Source organism: Sinocyclocheilus grahami, unplaced genomic scaffold (assembly GCF_001515645.1).
Source record: "Sinocyclocheilus grahami isolate Dianchi unplaced genomic scaffold, SAMN03320097.WGS_v1.1 scaffold412.1, whole genome shotgun sequence".
NCBI lineage: Eukaryota > Metazoa > Chordata > Actinopteri > Cypriniformes > Cyprinidae > Sinocyclocheilus > Sinocyclocheilus grahami.
Genome location: NW_015505591.1, coordinates 134,088 through 150,104, shown reverse-complemented (window position 1 = coordinate 150,104; position 16,017 = coordinate 134,088). Strand labels below are relative to the sequence as shown.

General features: G+C 35.6%; 1 protein-coding gene across 1 annotated transcript in view; it reads right to left on the bottom strand.

Moving 5' to 3' along the window:
• nos1apa (nitric oxide synthase 1 (neuronal) adaptor protein a) overlaps positions 1-16,017 on the bottom strand; it is a 119,098-nt gene that overhangs the window by 71,932 nt on the left and 31,149 nt on the right. The window contains exons 3-4 of the mRNA XM_016232512.1: positions 10,899-10,991; positions 9,823-9,881 (exon numbers count right to left, since the gene is read on the bottom strand). Of these exons, the coding sequence (XP_016087998.1) occupies positions 9,823-9,881; positions 10,899-10,991 (152 nt within the window). The remainder of the gene's footprint in view (positions 1-9,822; positions 9,882-10,898; positions 10,992-16,017) is intronic.

Genomic DNA, 16,017 nt, shown 5'->3' with positions numbered 1-16,017 from the left:
TTACAGTGCAGAATTTTAAATATTTACTTCTGTATTATTTTACAACAACTTTTATTTAATCATAAATTAATCAAATAAATTGGCAAACAAACAAATAAAAGCTTTGCAATGCGGACTTTACGTGAAAACACCCACAAAGATAACTGAACTGATCTGACATTCACATCTTTTATGGAACTACTAAAACTTCAATCCAATGAAAGCTTTGATAAACCTGAATGCACATCATTGCAGCAATCAAATATGTATTCCTACATATGAAATAATTATTAAAAGTATAAGAAACACCTAGCTACAGAAAGTTACGTGTGGGGGGGGGGGTCTATACTTTTCTAGTTAGCGAAAGTTTGAGAAGAGGCAGAAATCACTGAAGGAAATGATTAAATGATCAACTTCTAAATGGAAACAAGTCAGAACTTGGGGTGGGGGGGGGGGGGGGGGGGGGTGTCTATACTTTTCTAGTTAGCGAAAGTTTGAGAAGAGGCAGAAATCACTGAAGGAAATGATTAAATGATCAACTTCTAAATGGAAACAAGTCAGAACTTTAATAAGACACAGACAACTAGACACTTGTGTCAGTATGGAAAAGATTTCCCAGAAGGCCTTACAATCTTTCCTGCACACTTAACTGATAAAGGGTAGCAGCATAGCAGGAAAAAAAATCTGGGGAAACTGAACCAAATAAAAGAAAGCTTTTGGGAAATGCTACATTGCTGACTCTTTAACAGCTCATGCTGGGTTATGCATCACTGTACAGATTTCAAACACAAAGCTTCCCACTGTTCCTGCCAGTATGCAGACGCTTTGTTCTTTGTAAATGTGTACACTTACTGCGAGTACACATTCACATCTGTACATCTTACTATCAAAACAGGAAACTGGATGTCAGTCTAGACAAAGCGGTTTATCAACAGACTAAAAAAACCACTGTTCCTGCCAGTATGCAGACGCTTTGTTCTTTGTAAATGTGTACACTTACACATTGCGAGTACACATGCGAGTACACATTCACATCTGTACATCTTACTATCAAAACAGGAAACTGGATGTCAGTCTAGACAAAGCGGTTTATCAACAGACTAAAAAACCCCCCCCAATAACCCACTTGAGACTGTGCAGTACATTTTACCATGGTTAAGGTGTACCATGTTAAATCAGATATACTGATTTAGTGCTCAAGAATTTTTTTTAATGTATTTTTTGAAAGTTCAAAAGAACAGAATTTATTTTAAATAGAAATATTTTGTAAGGTTATAAATGTCTTTACTGACACTATATTGCATTTATATCCAGCATTTGCGAGAAAAAAGTCAGAATTGCAATTTTATATCTCACAATTCTGAGAAAAAAGTTAGAAATGCGAGTTTATATCACGCACTTCGGAGAAAAAAAAAGTCAGAATTGCGAGTTTACATCACAAATTTGACTTTATAAATCGCAACTGCAAGAAAAAAGTCAGAATTGAGAGATAAAAAGTCGCAATTAGCTTTTTTTATTTTTTATTCAGTGGAAGAAATGGGCTTCCATAGTAAATAAATAAATAAATACCTTCTTGACCCCAAGCTTTTGAACGGTAGTTACTTACTAACAAGTGGAAAATGCCAGAAATAGTTTTGCATAATAACATTAAACTAAAAATGCACAAGCTGCCACTTCAGCAAAGTTGAACAAATGCAAATAAAGGGGAAAAAACTAAGGAAATTTTCTCTTTGAACTGAAGTTGCAGTTGCATTGACTAACTTCAGCGTGATCAAAGCTTTCATTGGTCGTACAGCATAGGAAACAATTTGGATAATAGAACTTATCAGGGTGTGCTTAGAACAACATTTGACAGCAATGTCATGTGCGCTCAAAATGAAATAACATAAAATGCACTAGCACACACAGAAGAGTGTGACTGCCTAATTACTGCATTTACACTAAAATCAAACTGCCACCACCCATAACCTGGTATTCACACCTTTTCCCCAGTGACTCAAACTAAACGCAAATTATTGGGTAAATGGTCTGATACAGTCAGATATCCCTGCTTATACCTAGTATGCATTTTGTCCTATGGGCCCTCCCTTCGAAACCCAATCACATTTGAGATGCGTGTCAGTACCAGGTGTAAACAACTGTCTGTCTGACCGCTCGTCTTCAGATGATCCATAACGGATGTTATTAACTGGCGAACTTGGAACAGAGCATAAACACTGAAATACTGCTTAATCAGGTTAATGTGTGGGAGACATTAAATTAAACAAATAATAAAGTGAAACTGCATCACCACAGCAACACTCATTAAAGGAATAAAATGAATAGTCTCTCTGCTTTGTAACAAAGGAAGTCAAGCAGTAGAGGTATGGCTTACATGATAAGATTTTCTCCAACACCCACCCAATTATGGTCCACGGCTACAGCATGAGAATGAGAAGCTAATAAAATAGGTATTATGAAGGCATGTGATGGCATTTAGAATGAGCTCTTTTGAATTTTTATGGGCCATTTTAGCTGATGCTACAGTGGGAGGATCTGAGGAATAAGCTACTTTGGTGGTCTACATTCTGAAACTGCTCCCTTAAAGCATGAGGCCAATGCAGGCCTCAAAGGGTGAATATACAGACAGGATATGTGGCTGAGTGCCTGTTTTAGGACCACGAGGGTTGTTCCATAGGGCTGTTTGTCAAAGTATGTGCTAAGAAAACTGGATTATTCCCAAATTCTACAACATAAATCAGATAATTGTTTTTAATGATCACAACTCTGGTGGTTAGGCCATTCACAAAAACATGTACTCATATATTGTTAACACTATTTTCCCTTAGTACAAAAATCCTTTTCAAAAATATTACTAATAATAACAACAATAATAATTTATATAAAAGAGATGCAATTAATACTTTTATTCAGCAAGTATACATTAAATTGATCTTAAGTGACAGTAAAGTAAATAAATTAACTATTCAACTTCTTTGAATAGTTATAAAAACAAAATCACGGTTTCCACAACAATATTAAGCAGCACAACTGTTTTCAGCATTATATAATAACAAGAAATGTTTCCAAATTAGTATATTAGAATGATAGCTGTGCCATTACAGGAATAAAGACAGTTTTAAAATACATTAAAACATAAAACAGTTATTTTCATAATTAATTTTAATAATTTAATGGTTATTTTAAATTGTAATAATATTTCACAATATTTGTTTTACTGTATTCTGTTTTACTGTATGTTTAATCAAATAAATGATGCATTGGTGAGCAAAGGACTTTTTAAAAAATATTTTTAAAATCTTTCAAACTATAGGCTAAATCTTTGAGCAAATGTAGTGACATTTTCATTAAAAGAGCATTTCACCCAAACATAACCGCACATTTCACCTAGACAAGCAGTATAAAGGCAAAAAAATGGTTTTACATTTATGTTGAGACCTGAATTATATTGAGGGTTGGTTAAATTGTTCATGGAGGATTCCTTCTGATGACAAAGACTCCCAAGGAATGCAAACTGGACAAAAACCTCGACATCACATAAAATCCTGTTGCACTAAGGTAAGCTCTTCAACGCCCCAGGAAATATTAAAACCTGCCACTGGGCATTCAGCTCTCCATGCAGTCCTCAGTGTTTGCTATAAAAACAGTGAATGTAGTCCTTGTTGTTCCGATCAGCCAGATTCTTATTTATAATTAAGACGGGTGACCTGAAGCTGGCAATTAGCCTCACTCACTCACTCACTCACTCACTCACTCACTCACTCACTCGATTAGGTGAACATTTCAAAGCGGTAGACTCATAAACACATTGATCAGAGCCTGTAGGTACAAAAACCCAGCCACTCATTATTTACTATCTTGAGATTATGTGCTTTTCGTCTAGTACATACTGTAATGTATTCTGCCTCTTGTGGGGACTGTGCAAAGTATTTCACCAATGATATTGGCGAAGGGAATGTGAGGATCTGGACGAACAATCATATCTTGCCAAACATCTCCTAAAACCATTACCGCGGGAAGTAGGGGTGCTGCAGCACCCCCTGGAGTGTAGCCCACGAAAAAATGGGGGTGCGGTGTTAAAAATAAATGAATGAACAATATGTAATACAAAATAAATAATATTCATTTTACTAATTAGTATATTCATTAAAATTCATTGAAAAAAGTAGCCTAAGCCTACAATGACAAGAAGCAACGGTTAAATATGTGTTAAGTTGAATCAAATTGCCTGTGAAAGTCATTTCAACTGATTAAACGTATTAAACTGACTTAAAAAAATAATTTGTTGCCATGATTTTTGGATTATACTATAACCTGTAACATGTCTCTGCCGTTCCCAAATTAAGAACTAACAAAAATTTCTACAGACAGCAGAGAAAGAGCGAGAGCGTCTACCTCTCAGCAGCAACAAATCTCGCATTCTCACATCTGTAGCGCTTATTTTGATCCTATTCTTGAAACAAAATGAATTCTTAAGGTTGATTCAATATTACTCTTAATGAAACACACACACAACATCAACAATGCTACAATGACAAAGTCACTTATATTAAACATAAAACTTTTATGAACAGATAAGAACAAATAAGAGTGGCGTAGCATCTGGTTATGCAGGGAATGCAGGTGCATATGGTCCCGGGCAGTTTGGGGGCAACGAGGGAACGAATAGAGCCCTGCATGGGCCCGGCCCTTGTCCAACAGCTTTATGAGAATTCTCGGCCCGAGTCCGACTGGATACCGTGACTTTTCTCTCTCTCTCTTCCCCATTACATAGCTATATAGTTCAGTTTTGTTTTTTAATGGCAAAGTGATCATGTTTCTTTTTGTTTCTTTATTAAGTTAATTTAGAAATATGTTTGGAACATTTTATATTTGTTAAATTCAAGTTTTTGTTTTTTAAAGGAACGACCAAGCGGCCAGAGGCAGACAGTGAGTTGAGCATTATGTTTGATCAATTTAGCCTTCTCAAACCAACACAACTTGTCTAACATAAACAGACATAAAACACGTCATGCATTTCACAGTATTAATTTAAACATTTAACCCAGATAAATGAGCGCTGTTAGGTGCATATCCAATCGTTTGTGCCAAGAGTGGAAGCTAAAGCGTGCTCTGCAGGACATGGAGGCGCCAGCGCGATCACTTGCATTTTTTTTTTAAGAACAGCGGAAACTTTTTTCTCATAAAGGTAATAGTATACATCATTCGGAACTACAAAGGGTCTACTTGTATTTGTGTGCACTCACAATATCAACAAAACCATGTGCTTTTCAAAAATAAGGAAAACAAACAGGATGCGCTTTCTGTTGTCTTGGTCTTGCGCATGAGCGCTTCACCGACATGATAAATATATCTATAGAATGCTTTAAATTACTATTTTAAAACGAAATAATTCAAATCGAAAACAAAAACTCTTTCATTATGTAATCCGTAAAGATGCATTTCTCTCTAAAGCCACGTCCAATGAGGATGGATAGTCAACATTGACTCAGAAAACATTAGTTTATTAACAAATAATTAAAATATCCCCTCACTGTTTTTGACTTTTTTTGTTAGTTTTTTATTTTATTATAATTTTTTGTTAGTTTTTTGGGCTGATGTGCCAAAATTGTGTTTGCATTCAGTAGCCTATCCGGCAGCATTTTTGTGCCATGTTTAAAAATAACTAAATAAATTAAATTTGTCATAATATTTTAAGAATAAAGTTAAAATTAAGATAATAAAATCATGTTATATAATGTGAAAATTCCACCCATAGGCCTAATCCTCCAAAAAAAAAAAAAGTCTGTGGCATCAGTCATTCTTTTGACTTTTTTTAAAACTCTAATTGATCGATTCATGAGACATTCGTTTGTATTAAGTTGTTATGATTTTTTTCAACATGCATTCACATATTCATGTTTCTTTCGTGCTGCAAATATTAAAGAAGAAAATATAATTGATTCATATGCAGCTTGAACTGAGGCGAATTCTCGTACACATTTTTTGCATATGGGCCCAGGGCTGACTTGCTACGCTACTGAATAAGACTGATGTACCCGCGTTGTAACAAATAAATGTAAGGTTTTTGGATTTTCCCCTTACTTTAAATGCATGCTTATGGCTCATTATTATTAATCGGAAAAAACAACAACAAAAAAAACATTAAACTTTGATTTTTTTTTTAACAAAATAAATAAGGATATGTTTAATCGGCGTTTAACAATAATACATATATGGATTTCCCCTCAGGCTACCTTAAAACGTTCGTAGTTTGTGGTTTATTATCTTATTAATTAAAACACATCAGCCATAAAATAGTACAATGGCAAATTCGCATATATTAAACATCTACCTTGCATTGACTAAATTAATAAGATGGATATATCCATTGTTACCCAAATAAATAAGGTATTTTCCCTTATTTAAAACGAATGCTTATAGTTTGTGGTTCATTGTTATTTTTTTAATGAAAACCCAGCAACAAAGACACTCACTTATAGGCTATTAAATGAATAAATGAAAATTTTATTAACAAAAGTTGCACTTTGGATCCGCCATCATATAGTGTCAGTCTTCTCGCATCACTCTTGTCACGTGACCCCCCCCCCATTTTATTTATCAGCCCCCCCAGCTCAAAATACGTTCCCGCGGCTATGCCTAAAACCACATTTTTTTACACAATAAGAGAGACTGCAAGTAATCTGCAGAAAGAGAGATGCATTTGGGAGTATTGCATGCCTGCCAACTCTGGAAACCTTGCATAAACATGAAGATGCCAGTATGTGAGGTATCCATCATGATCGAGTTAGTTTTAATCACGGAGTCATGTATTACCGGCTGCTTGTGTGGATACTCTGGCACTAATGGGAGTGTATTCATAAAACACCACTAATGGTTTGTGTGTCCTCAACACACAAACAAATGCACATGTGCTCACACACATACCCTTGAGCAAGGACGATGGAGAAAGCTTTTCATATTCTAATGGGGACGCTCTGCTCACATGTTGCCTGGGAGATGAAACATTCTGGGGCTTTTGCAGCAGTGCTGATGTAGATGTTGGCTATTGTATTGGACCAAACCCAACACTGTGATCCAGGAAAAATGAAGTGTTGATGAACAAAATTATTGCATGCCTTAATATTCCAGACTGATTTTTAACATCTGCTCACTAAGCAGACTTTAGTACTAAAATGTACTTATGGCTAGGTTTGATCACCAAACTATATGAACAGCAAAAGTGAACTGATGTTACAGGGAAGTTGCACTGCAATCACTGGAAAATTTTAAGAGTTAGGAAATTAATAATCATAAGACTGCTGCATATGGTTGTATACTAAATGATGCATACTGTGACAAAAGTCTGACACAAAACCAGCATGCTGAACAGGCATTTTTGTAGCTTAAGAAGTAGAGACTGGCGATAGGAACACTGAAGTCATGGGTTTGATTCCCATGTAATGAATGAGCATTATAAAGTCGCTCATCTGCCAAATGCATAAAAAAGTAATAAAAAAACAAGTCAAAAGTCAAAATCCTAGATAAAATACTTGTATTGCAGGTGGCTGCAGTATTGTGGATACAAGAAAAAGATTGTATCACACGATCAGGTCATGGGCTGTGAACCAGTCATGTTCGAAGCCTTTAGAGCTTTATAACATGCTCCTTGTCATCTTTTCACTTCAAGTCTCAGAAAACGGTCCTGTGGTTAGCATTGGGTGTAGTTTTTGTGACAATGCAGTTGTTCCCGCCAGCTTTGAATCAGCCTGATGCTTAGTACCGGGGCGTAAGTGCACGTGAAGATTAATACTGATGACAGTGCGGTAGTCCTCTCATTTTTCATCAAGTCTGTCAGCGACTGGTAAATTGGGTCCTGCATCCTCCTCAGTTAGGCTTAGAGGAACACAGTCAATGGCTGTGTATGAAATGGCTGTAAGGTAACAATGACCTTGTCTGCTGTCCCAGCTGTACGACAGCCACCACATGGGTTCAGACCATTGCTTTCTTTTGACTAATCCAAAGATTTGAACTCTAACCACAACATCTCATTATCCAGGCTTTGACAGACACTGTTTGATTCAGACACAGACAATTCACTTAGATTTTCCTTGAGACTCCAGAATGCATTACTATAAGGTTACATTCAATACGCTGCAACACAATGAGTAGATTGTGCAATGTTCATTGATTTTTTCCAATCTGCAAAACACTGGATGCCCTATAATTTGCATAATCAAAAAACTAATCCCAGTGTTAATTGAGCCTCCCACTGTCTAATTACTTAAATTAAATGGAGTGCAATTAAATCTCTCAGTCTCATTTATTAAATTGTTCTGGTCAGCAACTGAAGCTTATTTACAATTTGAAGTCACATACTGTATGTCAATCTGACTTTGCATGTCATTTGGGTGTTTGTTTGACTTCTTTTATTATTATATGAAATGTAGCACATTAACAGTGGTTAGGCATGTGTGGCATTTGAGAGCCAGTCACTGCAAGTCTCATATTGTAGAGACATACCGAAGATAATCACAGACTTTAAGAAGGACTCATCTGTGCGGGTGACATAGGTTGCTGCAAACTAGTCCGAGTTCAATGGAGAATTACAGTCTGAAAACAAAACATTAGTAACAGCAAAATCGCATTGGCTACATTCACACAGCAGCAAAATATGTTTTTCTGTACTGTTTGGAGTGATAAACTAATTACGTTCACATAGAGCTCAGTTCTGAAAGCACATTTTTTGTATCTCAAATGACTCAGCGGTCACAATCAAATTTAGTGAGACAGTTTTGTTTGCTTTGTGGGTTGTTATCTTGTGGTCTATGTTCAGAGTTAAAGATGTCATTTATTTTCATCATTATTTAGATGTAAATAAAATCCTAAATTAAATCTGTTCATCTTATAAAGTGCATCATAAAAAAAATCATATCTCTTCACAAAGACTTGAACTCAACCACTCAAATCATTTAGATTTGTTTTACGGTGATTTTATAAGCTTTTAAAAAATGTTGGTTACCTGGACTTTTAATGGAGGGACGGAAAACTCTCAGGTATTATTTAAAATACTGTAATTTGTGTTTTGAAGATGGGTTTGGAATGACATGAGGTTGAGTAAATGACAATTTTCACTGCTGGGTGATCTATCCGTTTAAGGCTGCCACCTCTCTTAGGTTATGAAATGAAATAAAATAGGAGTTTTATGAGTTTCTGCCTTGATTTGGGATGCTAAACAAGAAAATGAAGCTGAGATCTTCATTTTACAAATAGATATTTTAGATATAGATATTTTATAGACATTCTAAAATAAATATGAAATTACTGATGACTATTTAAATATTCACAAATTTTTACTGTGCGATTATGGTGTAAAATGCAGGGGGAAAAACTAAGATTAGGTGCAACAACTCTGTCTGACATGAATCTGTATGTAAATAAAAACTCATAAAAGAGCGGAAAAAACACCAACACTAAAAGAACCAAAATACCCATCACTTCTATTATTATGGTCATTCCTTTCAAGTTAGAGGAGACTGACTTTAGTTGCCCATCCATTCAGACATAATTTGATCATAACAAGCTGTTGTACAGACAATCTGAGACTCACACTTGCTACTAAAATGGTTTTGTCAGTCTTAAACACTGACTGTGAACACTGCCATTGTGAGTGTGAAGGTGATATATTTAGGTACACAGTTTAGGGGCAAACATGACACGATCATTTTATTCTCCTTTCCCACTGAAAGCCTCCCATTGAGAGCTGACTCACAGCATTACTCACTTACTTTCAGGACTGACAGCTACATTGGTCAAGTGCTGAATGCAGTTAAAATAAAAGAGATATTTTATGAAGCTCCTCACCTGTATATTGGGTCTTGCATCACCATCATCTTGCTTTCATCCCAGGTCCATTCTTTTTTCTGCAGGAAATGAAAGTGATAATTTCAGTTCACCACAAGCCAGGCTTTAATATATGATAATATATCCGAGGCAGAAGCTTGCTCTATCAATTTTCTCATTTAAGTTCCAGCTCCAAATTAAACCAAGAGATAAAGCACCTGTGTAAATCAATAATTTATGTTTAAATGAACAGCACGAGGCAACTTAAGATGCAGAAATTGCAGGGACTGACTGTACCCATTAACTTTGAGCTAAGCATCTTGCTAAAGGACAAAACCATCCTGGAAACCACCTTAAGGCAAAGTGTCTTGCCAACACAGCAGAGCAGGGCTGGGATAAAAATGTTATCATCATCTAAACTAAAAAAAATAAATAAAAAAACTCCAGGATCGAACCCTCAGTCTTTAAGCTTAAAGCTACTTGATGCTTATACTAGATCACTACCAGCATCCCCATCTAAATTATGACCTGCAGTTATTGTTACTAAAAACAAGGTAGAATCTAAGCAGACCAACCATGGCAAACTGACACTGAATCTTGCTTCTAGATATGTTATGTAATATGTTCATATTGGAAGTTAACACTTACAATGAATCAATTTCTACTACAGCCCAATAAAACAATTTATGGCACAGTATTTTCATTCATAAAAGCCAATTATAGATCATTAAAAAGGTTCTCAAACACAAGAAAATACTAATATAAAGTTTTATATGCATAATTTTTGTGCATTAAAAAAGGATTTTATTGCATAAAATTTGATGCAGCATAACACAAACATTCAGTTACAACGATTGCAAACAATATACTTCATACAGCTAAATTATTTGCCTGTAATAACTGAATTTTGTAGCATCTTTGTGCTGTTAAATGGTAACATTTGTGTGAAATGAATAAATAATAAATAAACAAATTATAAAAATGATTAAATAAATAAAAATAAATTCATGCATGCATGCATGAAAAAATATCATCTCCCCTTTAACAAATTAAACAGATCTGCTCATAACTAGTTTTAAACTAAACTTTTAGTTTACCTTTTTCTTTTTTCGCAGTGCTACTTTCACCCCGTCCACGGACACGATTATGTTGACTTTCTTCTTTTTGATATTCTTCACTTTAAATTCATACTGTAAAGAGGAGAGGAAAGATAGAGATCATTATGGGAAGAAATATCAATACAGAGTAATTATTTTTCCACCCTTCCAGGACACCCAAGGATACTTCTATTAATTAAATTCAATCCAAGACCCTATTTAAATAGAAATCATGCCGTCCTTCCTCTGCAAAGATCAATAACTCAACCCTTTCTTATGCCCTTGCAGAGAACGAGCTCAAATGCCATTAACATTTCGACAAATGAAATGCAAGATTGGAAGTTTTAAATGAGCCAAGCGCTTATCAACAGTGTGGAAATCGGAAAGGGAACAGCAAAGCCTTTGAAGTGCATCTGGATAGGATCGAGTTCTCTAGTAAATGGCTTTCTCTATAGCTTCTCAGCTCTGAGTTAGTATGCAGCGCTCTTCCGCTATTCAGAGAGGCATTAGCCTGCTTAGAGATGTATGGATGAGGGTGTCGGTACAAACAACTGTGAGCAAACACTCTTACACAAGTAAACAAGAGTCTCCGCAGGGACAGCATGAAGAGCAGCAGCGTGTTCTCATTTTTCATTCCTACTCATGTACAGTATACAAATTCATAGGGACACACAATATTGTTAAAAAGTACACTAAGTTGCCATTGGGCCTTAATTAATACACAGAACATCAAATTCAAGACTAACATCTTTCAAAGCAACATGCTGAAATCTTTACACCATCAATACCACCACAGCATAGACCTTCTAGCTGCTCTGCATCTCGTTTGTTCACTAGCTAATGTTATATAATAAGGAGAAAGTTTGCTCTTTATGCGTCTTCCTGCTTACAGACATAAAATATTTTTTTTTTATATATATATGACCCATTTTGGGCTGTTTTGGCAAATCACAATTCAGACCAGACACTGTTGTCACAAAGATGCAACATGTTTAAACCAAGATGCAAAATTCAGTGTAAAATAAATTAGATCAAATACAATATGACTATATATGAATCAAATACAAGTAAATATCAGTAAATTATAAATAAACCATTAAAATAGTCTAATAAATATTAATACATGATGATATCCATATTTTTCTTCACACACGAGACAGTCAGATTCACTGAAAGCAGAATCAAACTTCTCAACTCTGTCAACATTAATGCAAAATTTAAAATGAGAGATGCTATTAAAATATCTCATCATATCACATTTACCATTGCTCGATGAAATGTCACAGGCAAAATCCAGTCATTTCAATAGGAATCCGTATGTAGGAATCCGTATGCATAGGAATTTTTCCCAGAAAATATTTCCCCATGTATATGTTCGAGTTGATCATGCAAATTCATTATGCCAACCAAATGAAAGCTGCTTGGTTTGAAAGTGACTTCTGTGTGAACCGTGCTTCAAATGCAGCTTCACTATTGACAAATGTTCTATGGAACTTTTTTGTCTGCAAAGTTTCGCTGAAATATCACACCTTAAGCGCTCTAATACTCCCAATCCTATCATCACAGACTTTAGGAACCTCAATCATTGTGAAATTCACAATGTTGATTAACTTAATTGCTCGATGAAATGTCACAGGCAAAATCCAGTCATTTCAATAGGAATCCGTATGTAGGAATCCGTATGCATAGGAATTTTTCCCAGAAAATATTTCCCCATGTATATGTTCGAGTTGATCATGCAAATTCATTATGCCAACCAAATGAAAGCTGCTTGGTTTGAAAGTGACTTCTGTGTGAACCGTGCTTCAAATGCAGCTTCACTATTGACAAATGTTCTATGGAACTTTTTTGTCTGCAAAGTTTCGCTGAAATATCACACCTTAAGCGATCTAATACTCCCAATCCTATCATCACAGACTTTAGGAACCTCAATCATTGTGAAATTCACAATGTTGATTAACTTAAAAAAACATGATATTGATTCAATATATCATGCAGCTATAAAGAATATAAAATTAATTCATGAAAACATGCATGGACAAGAGCAAGGAGAGAAATTATTAGCAGTAAACAAGCAAAAGCGGAAATGTCAGGGTGTAGAAATAATCCCCCGGCTTTATTGTTGGATATAATAATGAATATAGCAATCGTCATTTACTCCCGACATCTGAGCTGCTGAAGACGCAGAGGATTAACGTTACTTTCGCTTTGAAGTGAATGCGCCACTCCCGATCAGCCTAAATGCATCTATGTTCTCTTGAATCATTCGTGATCCAACCTCATCTACAGAAGAAGTGAGTATAAGGGTTTCTTATGAATCTTTGCAAATCACCTTTCCTAATAATGCGCTAATTAGCAAGTTTCACGATGAATGCGGCTAAAGTAAACAGTCTCTCTGAGAGCAGCTCGGAAGAGAGGGGCGGGGCCAGCTGAGCTCATTAACATTTAAAGCAACATGGACTATACTGGCTTGATAAAAACAGAGCTGATTTTGACAGGATTTTTTACACTAACATTGAGAAATTTTAACCAAAGTATGTTATAGACTTTTAATTAAGACCCTAAAGAATCATATCAACTTGTACAAAATGAGCATCCGATGACCCCTTTAATGATCTTTATTTTACAGGGTCAATCATCATTCAATATAATTTAAGGCTCAGCACAGCATAAAAAATATAAATAAAAAAAACTAGAATAAAACAAAAGCACTAATATACAAGCTGCCAAGGCCGCCACGTGCACCTAGGTGTTAATACTACCCAGGTGACGGCACATGTTTACCGCCCTTTTCCATTTTTACCCCCTCTCTGCAGTAATGCCTTCCTGTTTGTCTCATTTTAATTGGGTTTCTTTCAGCCACCTGGAGCCTATTTCTTGTCTCTCAGCAGGTGCTGAGTGAAATTTCATCTAGTATTGACACACTGAGGTCAAAGAAGATAAAGACACTGCTGTCTGTAAGAGACGTATGAATTAAAGATTAAACCAAAAGATAAAACCATTTCACTAGATCCTGCCTAAAACAACTTTTGTGATTCAACTTTCCTTTTCAGGTTCTGACCATACAAAAAGAAATGAAAATATGACTGGTGTTTAATTCTGCAATGGTTACTTGAAAATAATCTTGTGTACTAAATACTGAAGAACGAACTCAATTTGCTCATGATGTGCATAACAGGCATGGCAAAAACTTTACACCAGTGTTGAAAACAGAACGAAGTTGAGACATGCATACTCAAAGTCAAACAATGAAGAGCATTGAGCTTGTCTTGAATTCCTTTCTAAGCTGAACCTATAAGGTCACAGCAAAGTTCAAACAACCAGATGAGAAATCTAACCATGCTTTCAGAATGGTTTCAGAGACAACCCTGAACGTTTTATAAGGAGAACAGAGAAAATAAATTTATATCATACAAAATTTTATAAAATATGGCAGTGATTCCTGTACTGAACCATCAAAGAACCAAAAAAGCAACAAGAATACGAATCCTAAATCATTTGAGTCATGCAAAATAAGCACAGCACCACCAGTAGTATGATTTATGAACATATTCTTTTAATAAATTGTTCAAATGCACAAACTATGAATCCTTCACTAAAATAACTGAATTGACCTGATGTAACCAGAGTAACCTCTCCGACTTGACAAAATGAAGCAGTTTGTTGATATGACAACATGCAGTTAAAAAGATACACAGTTGCACAGATACACCTTTCTAGACACTTATTACTTTTTAAACATGTTCACTAAGGGATTATTAGACACATTTGTAAAAAAAAAAAAAAAAATCAAATTTGGACAACTACAGCTTGTGAGCAACTTTCATTAGATCTATAATAATAATATCTATCAAAACATTTTGCGAAAGCAGAAAGACTTTATGTGACTTTTAGGCCTGGTATGTATGTGACTTTTAGGCCTGGTATGTATGTGGCTTTTAGGCCTGGTATGTATGTGGCTTTTAGGCCTGGTATGCATGTGGCTTTTATGTGGCTTTTAGGCCTGGTATGTATGTGACATTTAGGCCTGGTATGTATGTGACTTTTAGGCCTGGTATGTATGTTGCTTTTAGGCCTGGTATGTATGTGACTTTTAGGCCTGGTATGTATGTGACTTTTAGGCCTGGTATGTATGCATGTATTTAGCAGGCAGGCAGGCAGGCAGGCAGGCAATAGAACCCCTCCCAAAACACAATAAAAAATTAAATGGATTTCAGGGTTATAATGGGAATTTGTTTGGTTTTAATGTAAACTATAACGGTGTCTATTTGATGAATTCTATTGGTGGGATGTAATCTGGCAGATGGCAACCAATAGAACAACAGTAATTCCTATTGGAATAATGCCCAAAACAAAAAGGAATTTTGTAATGGTTTAATGGAAACTATAATAGGTTCTCTGGTGGGGTGTATTGTTTTTTTCAGCAGGGTAATGATACCCATACTGTGCTGCACATTATTGACAATATCGAGCTGAAGCTTGACTTTGCAAATTTAAAATCGCAAATCAAATCGCAATCGCAATATCTGTCAAACAAAATTGCAATTTGATATTTTCCCCCAAATCGCACAGCCCTACTGTGAGGTCTGTACATTTGTAGCCAATTCAGTCTTCAGTGTCACATGATCCTTCAGAAATCACTCTAATATGCGAATTTAGTCAGAATCATCTCTTATTATCATCGACAGTTGTGGAAGCCATGATACATTTTTCTCAGGATTTTTCTGGGAAACACTAGTGTTAATCATAGAATGAATAGGTCTGAGGACTACATTCTTTAATGAATTGTCTCTAATTACTCACTGAACTGCAGATGTCTGACTCGTGAAATCGGCTACACAAACAAAATCCTGTAGGAAACACTTTATCTTTCGAACAAAGTATTGTTCCTCAGACAAAAAGGTTTCAAGTAGCCAGTGTTTATTATGGTTTACACTTACAGCTTGACTAAATAATATGGCAAGCACACAATCTACAGATCCCACTAGGCCTATATCCCTAAAGTCATGCTGATTCTGCTATAAAAATTAAGGGACCATAATTGCTATTTTCTATGTTCGGTGCATGAGGCCTTACAATGAATACAGGCAATTCACCCCAATCCAGAAGGGGGCACCCA